The 16,076-nt window shown below is 39.1% G+C and overlaps 1 protein-coding gene across 4 annotated transcripts in view; it reads right to left on the reverse strand.

Annotated features, from left to right (window-relative positions):
* The window catches only part of NOVA1 (NOVA alternative splicing regulator 1), a 181,864-nt gene that overhangs the window by 19,753 nt on the left and 146,035 nt on the right, over nucleotides 1-16,076 (reverse strand). For 3 of the 4 annotated variants that reach the window (XM_048484400.1, XM_048484402.1, XM_048484403.1), the window contains one exon: nucleotides 8,171-8,242. The exons of the other annotated variant lie outside the window; for it this stretch is intronic. In XM_048484400.1, coding sequence (XP_048340357.1) covers nucleotides 8,171-8,242 — 72 coding nt within the window. The remainder of the gene's footprint in view (nucleotides 1-8,170; nucleotides 8,243-16,076) is intronic. 4 annotated transcript variants of the gene reach the window in all.

Consider the following 16,076-nt stretch of genomic DNA (forward strand, 5'->3'; position numbering starts at 1 on the left):
CAGAGCTAGCAGTAAATTCACACTGAACATCTGAAGGACAACTTGGTGAGCTGAGGAAGTCAACATGGATTTGTCCCCAGCAGGTCCTGCCAGCCCATCTTGTTTCCTTCTTTGATCAAGTGATCAGCTTAATGGATTGAGGGAATGCCTCAGTTCAACAAAGATAAGTGTAGCGTTCTTAAACTGGGTAACAAAAAAAGAAAGAGAAACACACATACTAGGTAGGGGATACACTTCTGGGTAGCAGTGTGTGTGAACAAGTTTTGGGTGTAGGGATGAACTGTAAGCTAAGTCTGAGCAGCCAGTATGATACAGCAGAAAATAAGGTTGATGCAATCTTGGGGTGTATCAACCGAGGCTTAACATCTGAATAACAAGTTGTCGTAATCCCACTATACATCACATTGGTCAGGTCACACCTGGAGCATTCTGTGCAGTTCTGGGGACAAAACAGATGTGGACAGAATGGAGCAGGTGCAGAGGAGAGCAATGAGGATGATCAGGGGCCTGGAGACCAAGCTGTTCAGTGAATGGATGAGGGACTCTGGAGAACTCAGAGGAAGACAGAAAGATGTTCCTGTTGGCAGCAGAGCACAGGACTTACAACAGGTTTAAAATATGGGCAGAAAGGTACCAGCTTGATATTAGGAAAAAAATTACAGTAAGAATTGTTCAGCAATAGAATCAGCTGCCAGGAGAGGTGCTGAGCTCCCCCTCACTGGCAGTCTTCAAGCTGCAGTTGGATGAACACTTGCTAGGGAAGGTTTAGGCTGATCTTATATTTAGCAGGATGGCCCATCAAATGTATGGCCCATCACGAGCAATAACATGGTACAATTACAGGAACAAGACAAAACATCTGTGAGAAGATTAAATGGAATTCTTGGACATAACAAAAAAGAAATTTTAGGACTCCCACATTTCTATCATTCTACAAATTATGCAAAGCAAAATTATTCAGGAGGGCGTTTTTATTGAGGCAATAGGGCTGTAGTATAATGGAATGGTACAGGAGGACACTTTATAAAAGGAATAGTATTGTAGTATACTTCAGTATTTATTGCATATTTTACAGCCCAATCCAGAGCACTCTGGCAGCCAAGGATGGTAGTGCTATCACTGCACCATCTCCAGATGACTTCCAGGCAACGCAGAAAGGTAGCAAACAGTAGAAAATCCTTGGCCGCCTGAAAACTCTCCAGTGGGCAAAATGGACATATGGATTTACAATCCATAGGGCAAATAGGGGCCTATGCAAGGGGCACTCCTGGTTCAGAAGCCCAGTGGAAGTCAACTGAAGTCAGCTCTATGCCTGGGAATGCCCCAAGCCCATCCCCAGCTGCACCAGCATCCAGCTTTAGGCCAACATGGTTCTTTGGGCAGCAGGCTTTTCCAGGTTGGGCGCCACAGAGCTTTATGGTGCCTGCCTGCCTGTGCATTTGCCCACCTTGCTGGCGCTGCTTTGTGCCAGTTCCAAAAGCAACTTTGCACCCTCCTTTCCCCTGGATTGGGCTGCCTACCTGCTATTACTGCACATTCTATTTTAAAAAATTCTGTTATCTGCATTGTTTATGATATATCATGTCTTCTACCCTTTTCTTTTGCATTATTTTCTACCACTGAAATTAAAGTGTTATTTGGTTATATTGTCTAATTAAATTATATAATCTGAACTGCCTTGAATCTTAGGGAGAAAGGTGGACTATAAATAAACAAATACCCAGATGTTGCAGAAAAAAGATGGTTATGTTTCAGTACAACAACTTTGAATGCATCGAGAAGGCTGTGAGTTAACAAAATCTGGGGACATGTCCTGCTATGCAAAAGTCCCAGCACTTCATACACTAATAAATTAGCAGTTATTGCTCCATTGTATCATTCATTATATGGCAGTCAAATGCAAGATGCTTGGAAAATCCTAGAATCTGGGCTCCACAGAAAGCTCATTTCTGTGCTCATTTCTGTGCTCATTACTCATAGAGTAGCAGAAAAAAAATCCTTAAAAAGTAAACAAAATGCATTGGCTTTGCTTGTAGGGAAGCAGCCAGAATCTGGGTAGTATTAGTTCTTGCCTGGGTGAAGGCATACAGTCAGTAGATGGAGACTGCCCAGTAAGTTGCAAGGGCTCCCTCAAGAAGCACAGCTTCCAAGTAAGTCTCCCAGTAAATGCAGCATTGCCCTTATGGCCAGAAAACTGAGCTTCCAGTCCTCTACACTTCACTAGAATGTACACCAAAATGTAAAATGTTCAAGTACTCATTGAGTCTTAATGCGAAAGTGACTATAAATGAAGTTAGGAAAATAAATATGCTATTTTAAGCATGTCCAAAGCCTTGTACTTATCTAGTGAAATTAAAAATAAAGAAATAAAAGCTATAATTAAAACAAAATAGTTCACCTTTGAACACAGACCATGATTTTATAGTAAACGCTGTATGCGTTTATATTTATGTATAAGGCACTGAAAACAATGAGCAAATTGCACAACATATAAAAGAACTATTAAAAAATTGCTGTACGATTACTGACCACATAAGACACACTGGCACTGAATGCATACTTCTACCTTTATTAGATTTACATACAAAAATTGCATGGAGCTGTGCTGGTCCATTATCCATTAGAAAATATCTATTAGAAAAACTCCAAAAGCAACAGTAGTGCAATAACTTTTATTGCATCAAATAAAAGTTCTGTGACATTTTAATTGGGAATTACTCCCACAGATTATGGTTGATTTTAAGAGACAAGAGTTCACCTATGTTTGTTTTGGTAAATTCACAAGCATATACCCTCTGTATATTGAAAAACCTTTAAATAATTGGGCAGTGAAACTATCATAATATAAAAAAGCTACTGAGATTTAAGGACAATTTTAATTAATGAATCAGCAACAGGGAACAGTTGACATAATAACAAATAAAAATGAGAAATTGTTACCAATGAAAAATCATGATCTAAAATATTGTCCACAAACACAAAAGTAGTACAATTTAAATATGCTTTTTATACATCCTATAGCCCTGTCAAGTTTCTCAAGAGTGTGGGGCCTGAATACAGTAATAACTATATGGGTTAGTGGGTTGCAGTAAGGAGAAGGAATGAAAGGAAATCACCTGCTGCTGCACATTTGAAGAACAGAAGGAAGAAAATGGGCGGTTGGGAATGGGAAAAAAGGGGGGGGGTGTAAAAGGATATGGAGGATGTAACATAATGATGTAAAGCATAAGCAAGAAATAATCCAAAATATCAATAAAAAAATTTTAAAAAAGAAAAGAAAGGAAATCACCATTGCTGCCTCTTACATTAATGCAGCCGCATTAGTGGTATGAAGTACTTTCAGTGAAATCCTAAGCAGGAACACCTAAGCCCATACATTTACAAAAGACAGCTTAAGATGGAACTGTTAATGATACCTCTGGCATTCAGAAAGAAATTTGAACATAACTGATGTACGGTAACACTCCTTAAAATCAGTCTAGCAAATAATTTTTTTTAAATTCTTCTTTCCTTTATGAGCATTTCAGTTCTATCACCATTGAGGTGATATTTCCTTTGGAATTGTCTTAAATACAATTGTAGTAAAATCACAGATCTCCATATTGAAAAAAGTATCCTAGAATTAAATGATATTAATTTTACTATTAACAACCAAAATCCTACTATTAACAACAAAAAGTCTACAGAAGTGTGTCCCAGCACTATGGGTTCCTCACATAAGCATCAGGTTCTCTGACATGATGGCAATGGAGAAGCTGTACATCACCATATCACTGGTCAAGAGGGAAAAAGCTATGTTCCTGTAAGATAGCCTTGAGCAGCAACTTCAGCTATGCAATTTCTGCAATTTCTGGTACTCTGTCACTCAGTATTTTCTTTCAGTTTCTCTTAATTTCATTTACAAGAAATTTTGCCTGATCACAATTCCCTAATCACCCTCAAAGATTATCCCCCCCCCCAAAAAAAACCAGTAAGGAAAATAGGCAACAACTCCTTTCTCATTCATCTTAATGTAAGTTCCTACTGTAGCCATTCTTTTGGTGAACACAACCTATTCTACTCTAAAATAGCACTTTATCAAATTTCAGATAACCTGGACACTAGGAAATTTACATGTGGAAATGAAAAAAGAGGTTTGTTCTTTTATACTGGCGTGATAGTTCACATTGAAATCTTTTTGCCAGATCATAAGGATCTGACAGTCCAAGTGCTGATGTTTGCTTGTATTTAGAGCATGCTCTAAATGGTGGGTGATCCATAGTATAAGCTCAGGGTTTTCCATCTTAATAGTCTCACTGGAACAATTACTAGTGGGAGAAAAAGCTTCTGCTTCAATAGCTCACTGCTGGGGAAAAAATAAATTGCAGAAAACAGAAAACTGCATGTATTCTAGAATTGCCAAAAAAAGTGTAAGCAGAAACAGGAGAAGTACTGTGGTGGGCAGGAAGGCAATACCATCAAGTGACACTTGAGGGAGATAAGAGCTTTTGTGTTTGTATAGGTAGATGGCAAGAAATTATGGTGGAGACAGAGGATAGCTACACACAGTATGGTGCAAGCGTGTGGCTGCTGACTGGCTAGGAATACCTTGTATATGTGCCAATGGTGGATTCCTCACAGCACAAATATAACGTCTTTAGGATGTTATAAAAAGGTTTTTGGGGAAGAACTTTGCATAGCTCTCTTCCCCAAAATGATTTAAGCCCATTTTATTTCTCTCAATCCTGGTTTTTCAAAAATTATTAAATTAGTGATATTTTCCCCTCAACCTAGGTTGAAGATATTTCCTGCCTGCTGAGCGAACACAAAGCAGGAAGGAAATACTTTATTTCTTCCACGCAAACCTTTCATTTTCGTTGCTCATGCCCGAATTTTTTATGCTGCAGTAGATTGTCCATGAAGGTTTCCCACAGAGGTTTCCTCTGCTTGCAGGTCATCTGCGTGTGATTTCAACAACACACAACACCTTTTATTGGCATATACACAAATTAAAATAAAAAAATGGAATAAAACCACCTACAGTGTAGGTAGGGAGAAGGAAAATGTTAAAACAATTTACATTTCATTGTCCATAAGGAGTAATATTAAAGTTCTGGATCTTCATTGCCTTTACTAAAAATGCGGCAATGTCTGTGGTGATCTGGACATTCTTATCACGTAGTAAGTATTTGATTTTCCCTTTATCAGAAGTGTGTAGGGCTTCGTTCAGATGAGGTTTTATGATCTTGTCTCTTTGGAATGTATAGAAGTTGCAGTGTAGCATGACATGCTCGGTGGTCTCTATGTGCCCCTGCAAACATGGACAAAGCCGCTCACTGTATGGAATATTTGCAAGTCTTCCCTTATAGGTGGCCAATGGAAGAATATTAAATCTGGCTTGCATAAACTCACCGGGTATGTGGGGAGGTAAGGTTTGTAAAATATGCTGGAAGGCATCCTTGTTCTGAAGAGAGATCGAATGCCATTGGGGAACAAGGTCTCATTGCCTGGGCATAGATTAACTGTTTCTCCCTATCAACCAGTTTTTTCTTTATTATTGCAAATATGTAGTGTTCGTTTGCCTATGGAGTCCAAAGAGATACCTAGAGTTCTTAGCTTTTTTGTTATTTGCTTATACCATGTTGATTGAAAAGAGTCTGACAGCAAAGAGTCTCTTTGGTTTAGCCCTGTAATGGAGACGAAGCCAGAATTTAATGGTAAGCATCCAAATTTTTGTCTCCATCAATGATAGGCCAAGTTCATAACAAATGGAAAAATAAGCAACACATTTTGGAATGCCAAGAAGACGACAAATGAAGTGGTATTGAATAATTTCGATCTCAGCTTTGAGATTGCAAATCCGTAATGGTGCTCCATAAAGGGCTTGGGGAAGTAATTGAGACTCTAGCAATTTGATGGCAGCTGGAGAATACTGTTCACCGTTAGTGTAGAAAAAATTTGCTTTTGTTGATGTTTTCTGTTTGGATGTTTTAATAACTTGTGTTAGCTGAAAGCACCATCTGAGATTGTAGTAGTAGCACACACCAAGGTAATGGAATTCCTCCACTTGTTCTATCTTTTTTCCATACAGTTTCCATGTATGGAGTTCCCAATGCTTAGAGAATACAAGAATTTTAGTCTTTTCGTAGTTAATAGTGAGAAGATTCTGATGGCAATATTGTGCGAGTGTCTTTAAGAGACATTTGAAGCCTGTTTGTGTATGAGATTGTAATACAGCATTGTTGGCGTAAGACTTTGGTCTACTTTGGGGGGATGGTCTACTTTGGTTTGGTCTACTTTGGGGGGGATGCCCATCAATGCGATGAATTGTGGGTGCTAGATAGTGTGATTTCACTGTAAAAAGTAGATGAATAGAGTTTGTTCAGCCTAGCAATCATGTGCAGGTTCTGTTTTCCTTTTTTGTTTTGAGGGGGATGTCTGCAAAGCTATGGCAACACGATTAGAGAAGCTGCAACATGAATAATTGTGTCACTGTAGCTTTGCAGACATTCCCCTCAAAACAAACAACAACAAGGAAAAACAACACGTGTGTGAGATCGCTAGGCTAAACAAACCTTATTTATATACTTTTTACAGCAGAATTGCATGCAGATCAGCTGCAAGCAGAAGAAACCTTCATAGAAAACCTTCAGCAAATGGTGGAGGCACAGAGAATCTCTGCAGCAGCACACAAATGGCGGGCGCAAAAGTGAAACTGACAAGAGCTCTATGCAGCAGGCAGGATAAAGGATCCATTTTGGTTGGCAATGCTTGGGCTGTGGGAACACAAAATGCCAAAATGGATCTTTTTATACATCGTAAAGACATTACATTTGTGCTGTGCAGAATCCACCAATGTCAGTAGTCTATGCTGGAAATTCCTAGCTTGTCTTAAGCCTATAGCTCTACTATGCTGTTTTACAGCCATCTGGACTCCATTGCTGCCTCATGAATCTCACTAGTAAAAAATCCAGTGGTTATCTGCTCATTTCTACTCATCACACTAGCTGACGAGATGCTATCCAAAATACATTTTAAAATAAAAAAGCAAGATAAAGGAACCAGTCTGACTAAATCTGTTCCATATCAGTGGGTCTACAGAGAAGGAAGCATAAGGCAAATGCTGGTCAATACAATGCTGCTAAATGTTAATCACTGATATAGTTAGAAACAAATGCCAATTAATTAACACCAGCATTAACAGCACAACTTTTAATTTCCTTCACTTGTCTATTTGAGTAGAATATAACATTTCTACAGCAAGGCAACTAAGAAAGTTTAAGACTGGTGTATCTTCCTTCATTTGTATTTGTTCGTTAGAATTTAAGATGTCTGAACAAGTCTTGAACAGCAAAGATAAATTATGAATAAATGGTGGCAATACATTAAAAGAAGCACAAAGGAAACAGTATCTTAGAAAGTCTATAAAATATTTTGATCTTAAAAGAAACACATTATGATGAAAAACCAATTAGAGTGCATTATTTCTGATTCTATGTTTTATACAAATACACAATATTAAGATATAATAGAGACATTAATATTGCTTTGACAAAGTCTCATATTTCTAACATATGAATTGATAAAATTATTCCAGACCAGGTGCAATTAAATATGTACATAGGGTTCCTTAAGGCAGATTTGACTATTTATGTCTTGCCAGTTTAAAGGACTTCATTGCAGTGATCCATATCAGCAGCTCTTTGATGAATTTCTCTTTTTCCAATGTATGATTGCTTTGTAACTATCACATGGTAAGTACATCAGAATTACCTTGGTAAATCAAATAACGGTTCATCAAGTTTACTATTCCATTTCTAGTTAGACACCATGAAAACTAAGATATAGTCCAAAAATGTGATTGCAGTTTCCTGTTCTTCATAAAAATCAACTTTTTTTTAGATTTTTGAACAACCTTCAAAAATTTAGACAATTATTTATTAAAATTGTAGAATTACCTTGAAGGAAACAATTATTGTAATGCTACAAAATCACTTTCTAAATCTTTTTCTGGTAATTTCTTTCATATATCAAGTCAGAAAACTCTCTACGCAACACCGTTAGATATCCATGATTATGGATGTATATATGTGAATGAACAAATAAAACCTTAACCCACCATATCTTTTTCTCCAGTTTGCAAGCTGCCGCTCGTGAAAAGTATGGTGTAGATGGTAGGATGATACTGTACCTGATTAGCTCTGGAGGTGGTCATGGGATCAGATGGAGAGGACTTGGTGGTAGTTGGGGATGATGGCAATGTCTGGGAACAAAGCAGTTCAGGAGCAAATCAACCTCAACAAGCCTTAGACTGAACAGTTAAAAAAAATTAAACCGATGTAATGTAATAGAAAATTAAAGAGAAAAAGCCTGAGATCTAAATTTTCTTCTCATTTGAACTTAATGGAATTTAATGCCAATCAAGCAAATAACTAATGCATGTAAGTATGCATGCATATGCATGCAAAAACAAATTAATGGCTTAAAATTAAGATGGGAAACTCACAAAATAATAAAAATATGCTGATTATATGAATATTTTCTTTCCCACACGTTATTCTTGGGGAAAGTAAAGGCCACTAAATAAACAAATTCCAACAAGTTCAATGAGCAGATGTATCATACAACCACCAGACTATTAAGAGGATGGCAAATGCTTGGAAGATATAAGGTAATAACATCTTTCCCTCTCATCATTGCATCTGAATTATGTCCTACAGAACTGGGACTCCATAAAAAAGAAAAGTTATGATCCATATCTTAAAACAATTAATTCAAAGTTTTTCAAGCAATAAACTACTAAAATATTTATTCATTTATTTAAAGCAAAGGACAGGTGAAAACATAAACATCAGTTATATCATGGATGAAAGTACAATTAAAACTTCATAACAGAATTGCAGCAAAATATTTATCATTAGTTTTTAAAAGCAATTAATATGACAAAAGTCAAAGAATGCTGCATTAATCTGTACATAACATAAAGGATTCATATCATACTGTATTTTTTTTCTTAAAACACACAGCACAGTTAATGCTAAAACACTTGCCAGTGAACAACTGTTGATTTATTTGAAATATATGCACAGCTCTTAAGCATGGTCCAGTCACAGTTATCAAGTATCTTAGACAGTCATAGTATTTCAGTTTTCAAGATCAAATATACTTTTTTAAAAATTACGAATAAAATTACTGAATACGGTTTAAGCGGCTTAAAATATCTGAAACCATATGTAAGAAATGAGTAAAAGTACTCTACAATAAATAAGTTATATACCAATATATGTCTAAGTCAAGCTACCTCTGGGAATGCCTGGCGTTGGCTGACAAGCTTTCAAACATGACAGCTGCCACATAGGGCATTTCGTGGTAGATACCAATGTGGCTACTGTACAGTGAAGTTTCCCTGACACACACTGGTTTTTACTCATGTCCCTGTTTAAAAAAAAAAAGGAATTTTACTAGAGTAAAAAAAAAACTAGCACACCAATGATTTCTTACTCATTTGTATACTTTTACATAAAGGCAATTAAAATAGGTTGCTTATGATTTATTTTTAAAATATTGTATAGCCTCATTAAAGTGGTAGGGCAGAATACACTGCACCTCTTCATAGGATACTGCCTGTACTTGGACCTTACCTAATGGATCATACATTTAAAGGAGGAAATCTTATATTTGAAAGTATCCTTCACCTACGCATACCCACCCGCCTTTTGAAAACTCCGAAGATGGAGCTTCTCTGTTGTGATCCCACCTCATGGAATGGCCTGCCAGAGCAGGTCAGGAAGGCTCCCACGCTCCTGATATTCCACAAACTATGCAAAATTCAGTGATTCAAAACTGATTTTCTATGCAGGTAATAGGGTTGAACTGTAAAATCTGATTTTAAAAGTGACATATCGAAGTTACTTGGATAACTGATTAGGGACTGTGGTCCATGGTCCTTTATATAGCTTCTTGTAAACAGGAATCTACTATGTAAGTTCTTCATAATTTAATGTGTTATGTTAATACATATGCTTTGCTTTAGTTCTGTTTTAAGGTTTCTTGTTGACTTTGTGACCTCTTGCTTATATTGATTATCCTCTTGATCCTATTGTATGTAATCTGCCTTAAATTCCAGTGAAAAAGGTGGACTACAAATTATGCAAATTAATAAATAAGAAATAAATTACACAAATGACTTTTTCATAATATTCAACTTAACACCATTCTATACTTTATAAGCTTCCTGTTGTCGGTACAGAACACAGGGCCACCAAGTATCCTCCATATGTCAAATAGGCTTGCATACAATGATGCCCTACGCAAACATAACAAATTACAACTTGTGCAAGGGGAGGAATTTCTGCCACATTGTCATCTATCCCCCAATGGCTATTCTGCAGGATCTACCAACCATCGGAGCAGCTGACAAAGGGGAGCTAGAAAAGCACAGTTCTGTGAGCATTTCAGCATCTAAATCATAGGTGTCAAACTCGTGGCCCTCCAGATGTTATGGACTATAGTTCCCATCATCCCCTGCCAGCATCATGCTGACAGGGGATGATGGGAACTGTAGTCCACAACATCTGGAGGGCCACGAGTTTGACACCTGTGATCTAAATCATTCTCTTTGACCTGTGATATTGAAAATTTCACCAAAGTATTTAGTAGGTGAAGAAGTAAGATGCGTTCTTGAGTTCCTGATACAGGAAAGTGCATAACTACTGTAACTCCTTTGGCTCAGCAATGCAATACTCATAAACAATGCAACTCCAGTAGGGAAAATGAAATGTAGGAAAAACTACACACAGAACATTGTTGTTCTCAATATTCAAACAAAGACTAACAGTAGAGGCTGAACATTTGGAAGCTGAATGGAATTAAGGTTGGCAGAATATATGAGGGAAATATGCATAACAGAAGGGATTGAAAATAGGGCAGGAGAAAAGGAAACATCTTATATACTTCAGGAGTGCTGAATGTTATTAGCAGAAAATGATGGTGACATAGAGGGAAGGAATGCTGGATGGAGAAAGTTCCAAGAGACTGAAGGAAAGGACTGTCAGTGGACACTCACAAGTGGGGATCTGAGGAAGTAGCAGAAGCGTAAAAGAAAGGATAACTTGAATTGCTGTTGGAAAAAAATGGTTAAGCAAAAATCACCTGGGTGAAAACCTACATACATAGTAGAGATTTCATGCTTTTAGCAAAAATGGGCAAATGAAGGTCATGAAAATATGAAGCTATTGGCCAGTGTGATAAGACAATTCTGCTTGAGTATATATATGGCTGGGAATCAATTTCACATATTAAACTGGACTGATTTCTGATTTTATATGTTTTTCAACGGTATTTTTTCTGCTCTACAAAGTAAATTTCCAATCTTTATTTACCTTTACAATCATTCTGAAAGCTACACCAGGTTGAAGTTTAATTTTCACAGGATCACACAATAAGATTTGTGCTGAGTTGAATTTTGAACTCTGCTTTTCAAATTTACCATACTATAATCCATACCACATTAAGTCTTGAGTCCCAGAATCAGTACTTCTGTTAATGTAATTTTAACTTGCCAAGGCCTTTGGTTCGAATGGATTATGTCGGCCTTTTCCACACAAGTAATTTAAAATGTTTCTGGGACTTTAATAAATTGTTTCCTCTGTTGTGGTCAGCCCTTCATTTCCCTCCATTCATCCTGGAAATGTTTCATTTTCCTTTCAACCTGTCATATTTGAAAATCCTTTTATGACAATTCTTTTGGTTGAAATGTTTCCAAGCCAGCTTCCCTTGCAGTGTGGTATTCTTTAAACATTTTAAATTTCCTGCTGAAAAGCCAGCCTGTTTCTCAAGTCCTTGTGCCCTTGTTCAACTTTTCCCTTGGAGCCTGGTGCACCATTTTTTCATGTCCCTCACATAATTCCTTCTCCCCTCGTCTCTTGGTTTTCATTATTTTGTGTATTTTATATTCTTTTGACTGTATTTCTCACTTCTCTTCCCCTCGTATTTTCCCATACCTGCAGGCAAATTTACTCATGAGTAAAGCCACAATTACACAAAGCAATGATTCAGTTTTTCTTACACATGGGTAAATTTACTCATGACTAAACCCACAATTACATGAAGCAATGTTTCAACAGATGGACAAGGCATCAAATCAATGGATCACCCAAAATAAAAAATGTAACTTTTATAGGAGATAAGTGCAGACAAACATTGTGATACAGGTGAACGGGTGGGGGGGGGGGGGGGGATGGATTGTGTGGAAAAGGCTGTTGTTGACCTATGTTTTAGATTTATTTCCATTCCTCCAGCTCCTGTTGAGGCAGTGATAATTATACTAAAGTTTATATGCCTATATTTGATTTTTATCCCACCATCTTACAATAATCCTGCCATTTAGAATTTCTTGAGTTTTTATAAATTTAGGTTGAAAGTTTAAAGTTCACCTAAGTTCTTATTACTTACATTCCTCTTCCCCTCTAACCCTGTATTTTATCAATGGAAAGCTCAACTATTCTTTTTAATAAAAACTAACTTTTATCAATTACTTTTTATTTCTATGTAAAATGCTTACATGACAGGAACTTTCCAGAGATAGATATAATCTCAGAAAAATTACATTTGTTGAATATTTTTTAAAAGAACAAAAACTTTAGATCTCTTTTCTCATGCCACATCAGTGCACACCTGTCCTCTGAATTCTTGTATATAATACAAAGTGATCCAAAGATTCAAGAGCATAGCAGAGAAAGGACGAGTTCAGCTCTCCAGTCTCCTGCCAAGAGACAACTAGTGCATTACTTCTTAAAACTCTTTTAACTATTGGTCCTGAGGGGAAAAGTTAAAATGAAGACTGTGGCAAAGGCTAGACGCAGAATTATTTTGGAGGTATATTTCTGAGTGGGAACTGCTGGCTCTAAACACTGGAAATAAACAGTGTCTTGCTCAGTACTCATGTGTACTGAATTCATATACTTAATAACTATAGAAATATCCTGGAATGAAATTACATCCTCAGAATGACTGATTATAAAATTATTTTTATTATTTATTTAACATAATATAAATAGGAATAGTATTTAATATAAGAACATAAGAATGTAAGAAAGAGCCTGCTAGATCAGACCAGAGTCAATCTAGTCCAGCACTCTGCTACTTGCAGTGGCCCACCAGATGCCTTTGGGAGCTCACATGCAGGATGTGAAAGCAATGGCTTTCTGCTGCTGCTGCTCCCGAGCACCTGGTCTGCTATGGAATTTGCAATCTCAGATTAAGGAGGATCAAGATTGGTAGCCATAGATCAGGGGTCGGGAACCCGCGGCTCGCGAGCCGCATGCGGCTCTTCCGCCGCTGTTCTGCGGCTCCATGAATGGAGCCGCTGGCCCCCTCTTCGCCCGCCCTGCAGGAAGCAGGGCGGGCACATCTCTAGCCTGCGGCCGGCGAGGCCGCGCCACGGGCTCTGGCTCCTGCCCGCCCCGCTGCTTGCGGGGCGGGCGCTCTCCCGGCGGCTGGGCAGGCCGAGCTGCCGGGCCCCTCTTCGCCTGCCCTGCAGGAAGCAGGGCGGGCAAATCTCTAGCCCGCGGCCGGCGAGGCCGCGCCGCGGGCTCTGGCTCCTGCCCGCCCCGCGGCTTGCGCTCTCCTGGCGGCCGGGCAGGCCGAGCCGCCGGGCCCCTCTTCGCCCGCCCTGCAGGAAGCAGGGCGGGCACATCTCTAGCCCGCGGCCGGCGAGGCCGCGCCGCGGGCTTTGGCTCCTGCCCGCCCCACTGCTTGCGGGGCGGGCGCTCTCCCGGCGGCCGGGCAGGCCGAGCCGCCGGGCCCCTCTTCGCCCGCCCTGCAGGAAGCAGGGCGGGCACATCTCTAGCCCGCGGGGGGGTGAGCGGGCGGGGGGAGGGAGGGCGAGCGAGCGAGGGAGCAAGTCGGCGGGGGAGCGGAAGGGGGGCGAGAGAGTGGGGGGGGGGGTGAGCCAAATGGCTCTTTGGTGGTGAGCCAAATTTGGTGGTGAGCCAAATGGCTCTTTGAGGGGAAAAGGTTCCCGACCCCTGCCATAGATCGACTTCTCCATAAATCTGCCCAAGCCCCTTTTAAAGCTATCTAGGTTAGTGGCCATCACCACCTCCTGTGGCAGCATATTCTAAACACTAATCACGTGCTGTGTGAAGAAATGTTTCCTTTGATTAGTCCTAATTCTTCCCCCCAGCATTTTCAATGTATGCCCCCTGGTTCCAGTATTGTGAGAAAGAGAGAAAAATTTCTCTCTGTCAACATTTTCTACTCCATGCATAATTTTATAGACTTCAATCATATCCCATCTCAGACGTCTCCTCTTCAAACTAAAGACTCCCAAACGCTGCAGCCTCTCCTCATAAGGAAGGTGCTCCAATCCTTCAATCATTCTCGTTGCCCTTCTCTGCACTTTTTCTATCTCTTCGATATCTTTTTTGAGATGTGACGACCAGAACTGAACACAGTACTCCAAGTGCGGTCGCACCACTGCTTTATATAAGGGCATGACAATCTTTGCAGTTTTATTATTAATTCCCTTCCTAATTATCCGCAGCAAAGAGTTTGCCTTTTTCACAGCTGCCATGCATTGAGTTGACATTCCCATGGAACTATCAGCTAAGACGCCCAAATCCCTTTCCTGGTCTGTGACCTGATAGCACTGACCCCTGTAGCGTGTATGTGAAGTTTGGATTTTTTGCCCCTATGTGCATCACTTTACATTTTGCTACATTGAACTGCATTTGCCATTTCTGAGCCCACTCACCTAATTTATCAAGGTCCGCTTGGAGCTCTTAGCAATCCTTTGTGGGTTTTCTCCACCCTACATAATTTGGTATCATCCGCAAACCTGGCCATCACGCTACCCACCCCTACTTCCAGGTCATTTATGAATAGGTTAAAGAGCATTGGTCCCAAAACAGATCCTTGGGGAACACCACTCCCTACATCTCTCGTTTGTGAGAACTTCCCATTTATACCCACCCTTTGCTTCCTGTTTCTCAACCAGTTTTTAATCCATAGGAGGACTTCCCCTCTTATTCCTTGATTGCTGAGTTTTCTCAATAGTCTCTGGTGAGGAACTTTGTCAAAAGCCTTTTGGAAATCCACTGGTTTCCCCTTATCCACATGCTTGTTTACACCCTCAAGGAACTTACTAAAGTTTGTAGGGCACGACTTGCTTCTGCAAAAGTCATGCTGACTCTTCCTCAGCAGGTCTTGCTTTTCTACATGTTTTATAATTTTATCTTTAATTATTGATTCTACTAACTTATTAGGAACAGATGTCAAACTGACTGGCCTGTAATTTCCTGGGTCCACCCTAGATCCTATAATATCATATCATATATTATAATATAATATAAATGAGAACATCAACTGGACATGCAGTTCAAAAGATGGATAGAGAGAAGTAAATTGAATGTGTCAATTCAGTTTATGGTAGCAAAAAAAACTAATGTACTGAAAAGCTCCAGAAATTGGTCCACCAAGCTTTATGTTATTATGTTAAGCAAATAATAATAATTTTATAATCAGTTATTTTGAGGGTGTAATAGCATTCCAGGATATTTGAACCAGACTCCAGAAATTGGTCCATCAAGCTTGAAAAGTCTGACCTAGGAATTGGTCCATCAAGCAGTTTAAACATGCTGCACCCATCTCTTAATCTCCAGGCCGAGAATGGCACCAATTCTCAATGCTACCTGCTTGCCGAATAGGAGGTCTTTCTGTAGTTGCTGACTGTAGAAACCGTGTACAAGAATCCCACAGAAGGGTATAGAAGAACTACATGGAAATATAATTAGAAAAAAAACTGTCAATCATGCCTTCAATTTCCTTCCATTTCTGTCATTAAAATATGTAAGTGACCCTTTATCACTGTAGAATTAGAGTGGATTTGTTTAAAGTGTACATTAGTTACTGAAATTCAGTATGTAGTACTTGCTGCAGGATCACAGAATGACAGTAAAGTAAAAAAACAATCTTTAAAAAATATAGTGCACATAAAAGTGAAATATTCTTTCACTTCTAACAACACAAAAGACTGACCCATTAGGTCATAAATGTTTTATGATCCCATTAAAGAGCCAGAGATTGCAACTATTGTT

Source organism: Sphaerodactylus townsendi, linkage group LG02 (assembly GCF_021028975.2).
Source record: "Sphaerodactylus townsendi isolate TG3544 linkage group LG02, MPM_Stown_v2.3, whole genome shotgun sequence".
NCBI lineage: Eukaryota > Metazoa > Chordata > Lepidosauria > Squamata > Sphaerodactylidae > Sphaerodactylus > Sphaerodactylus townsendi.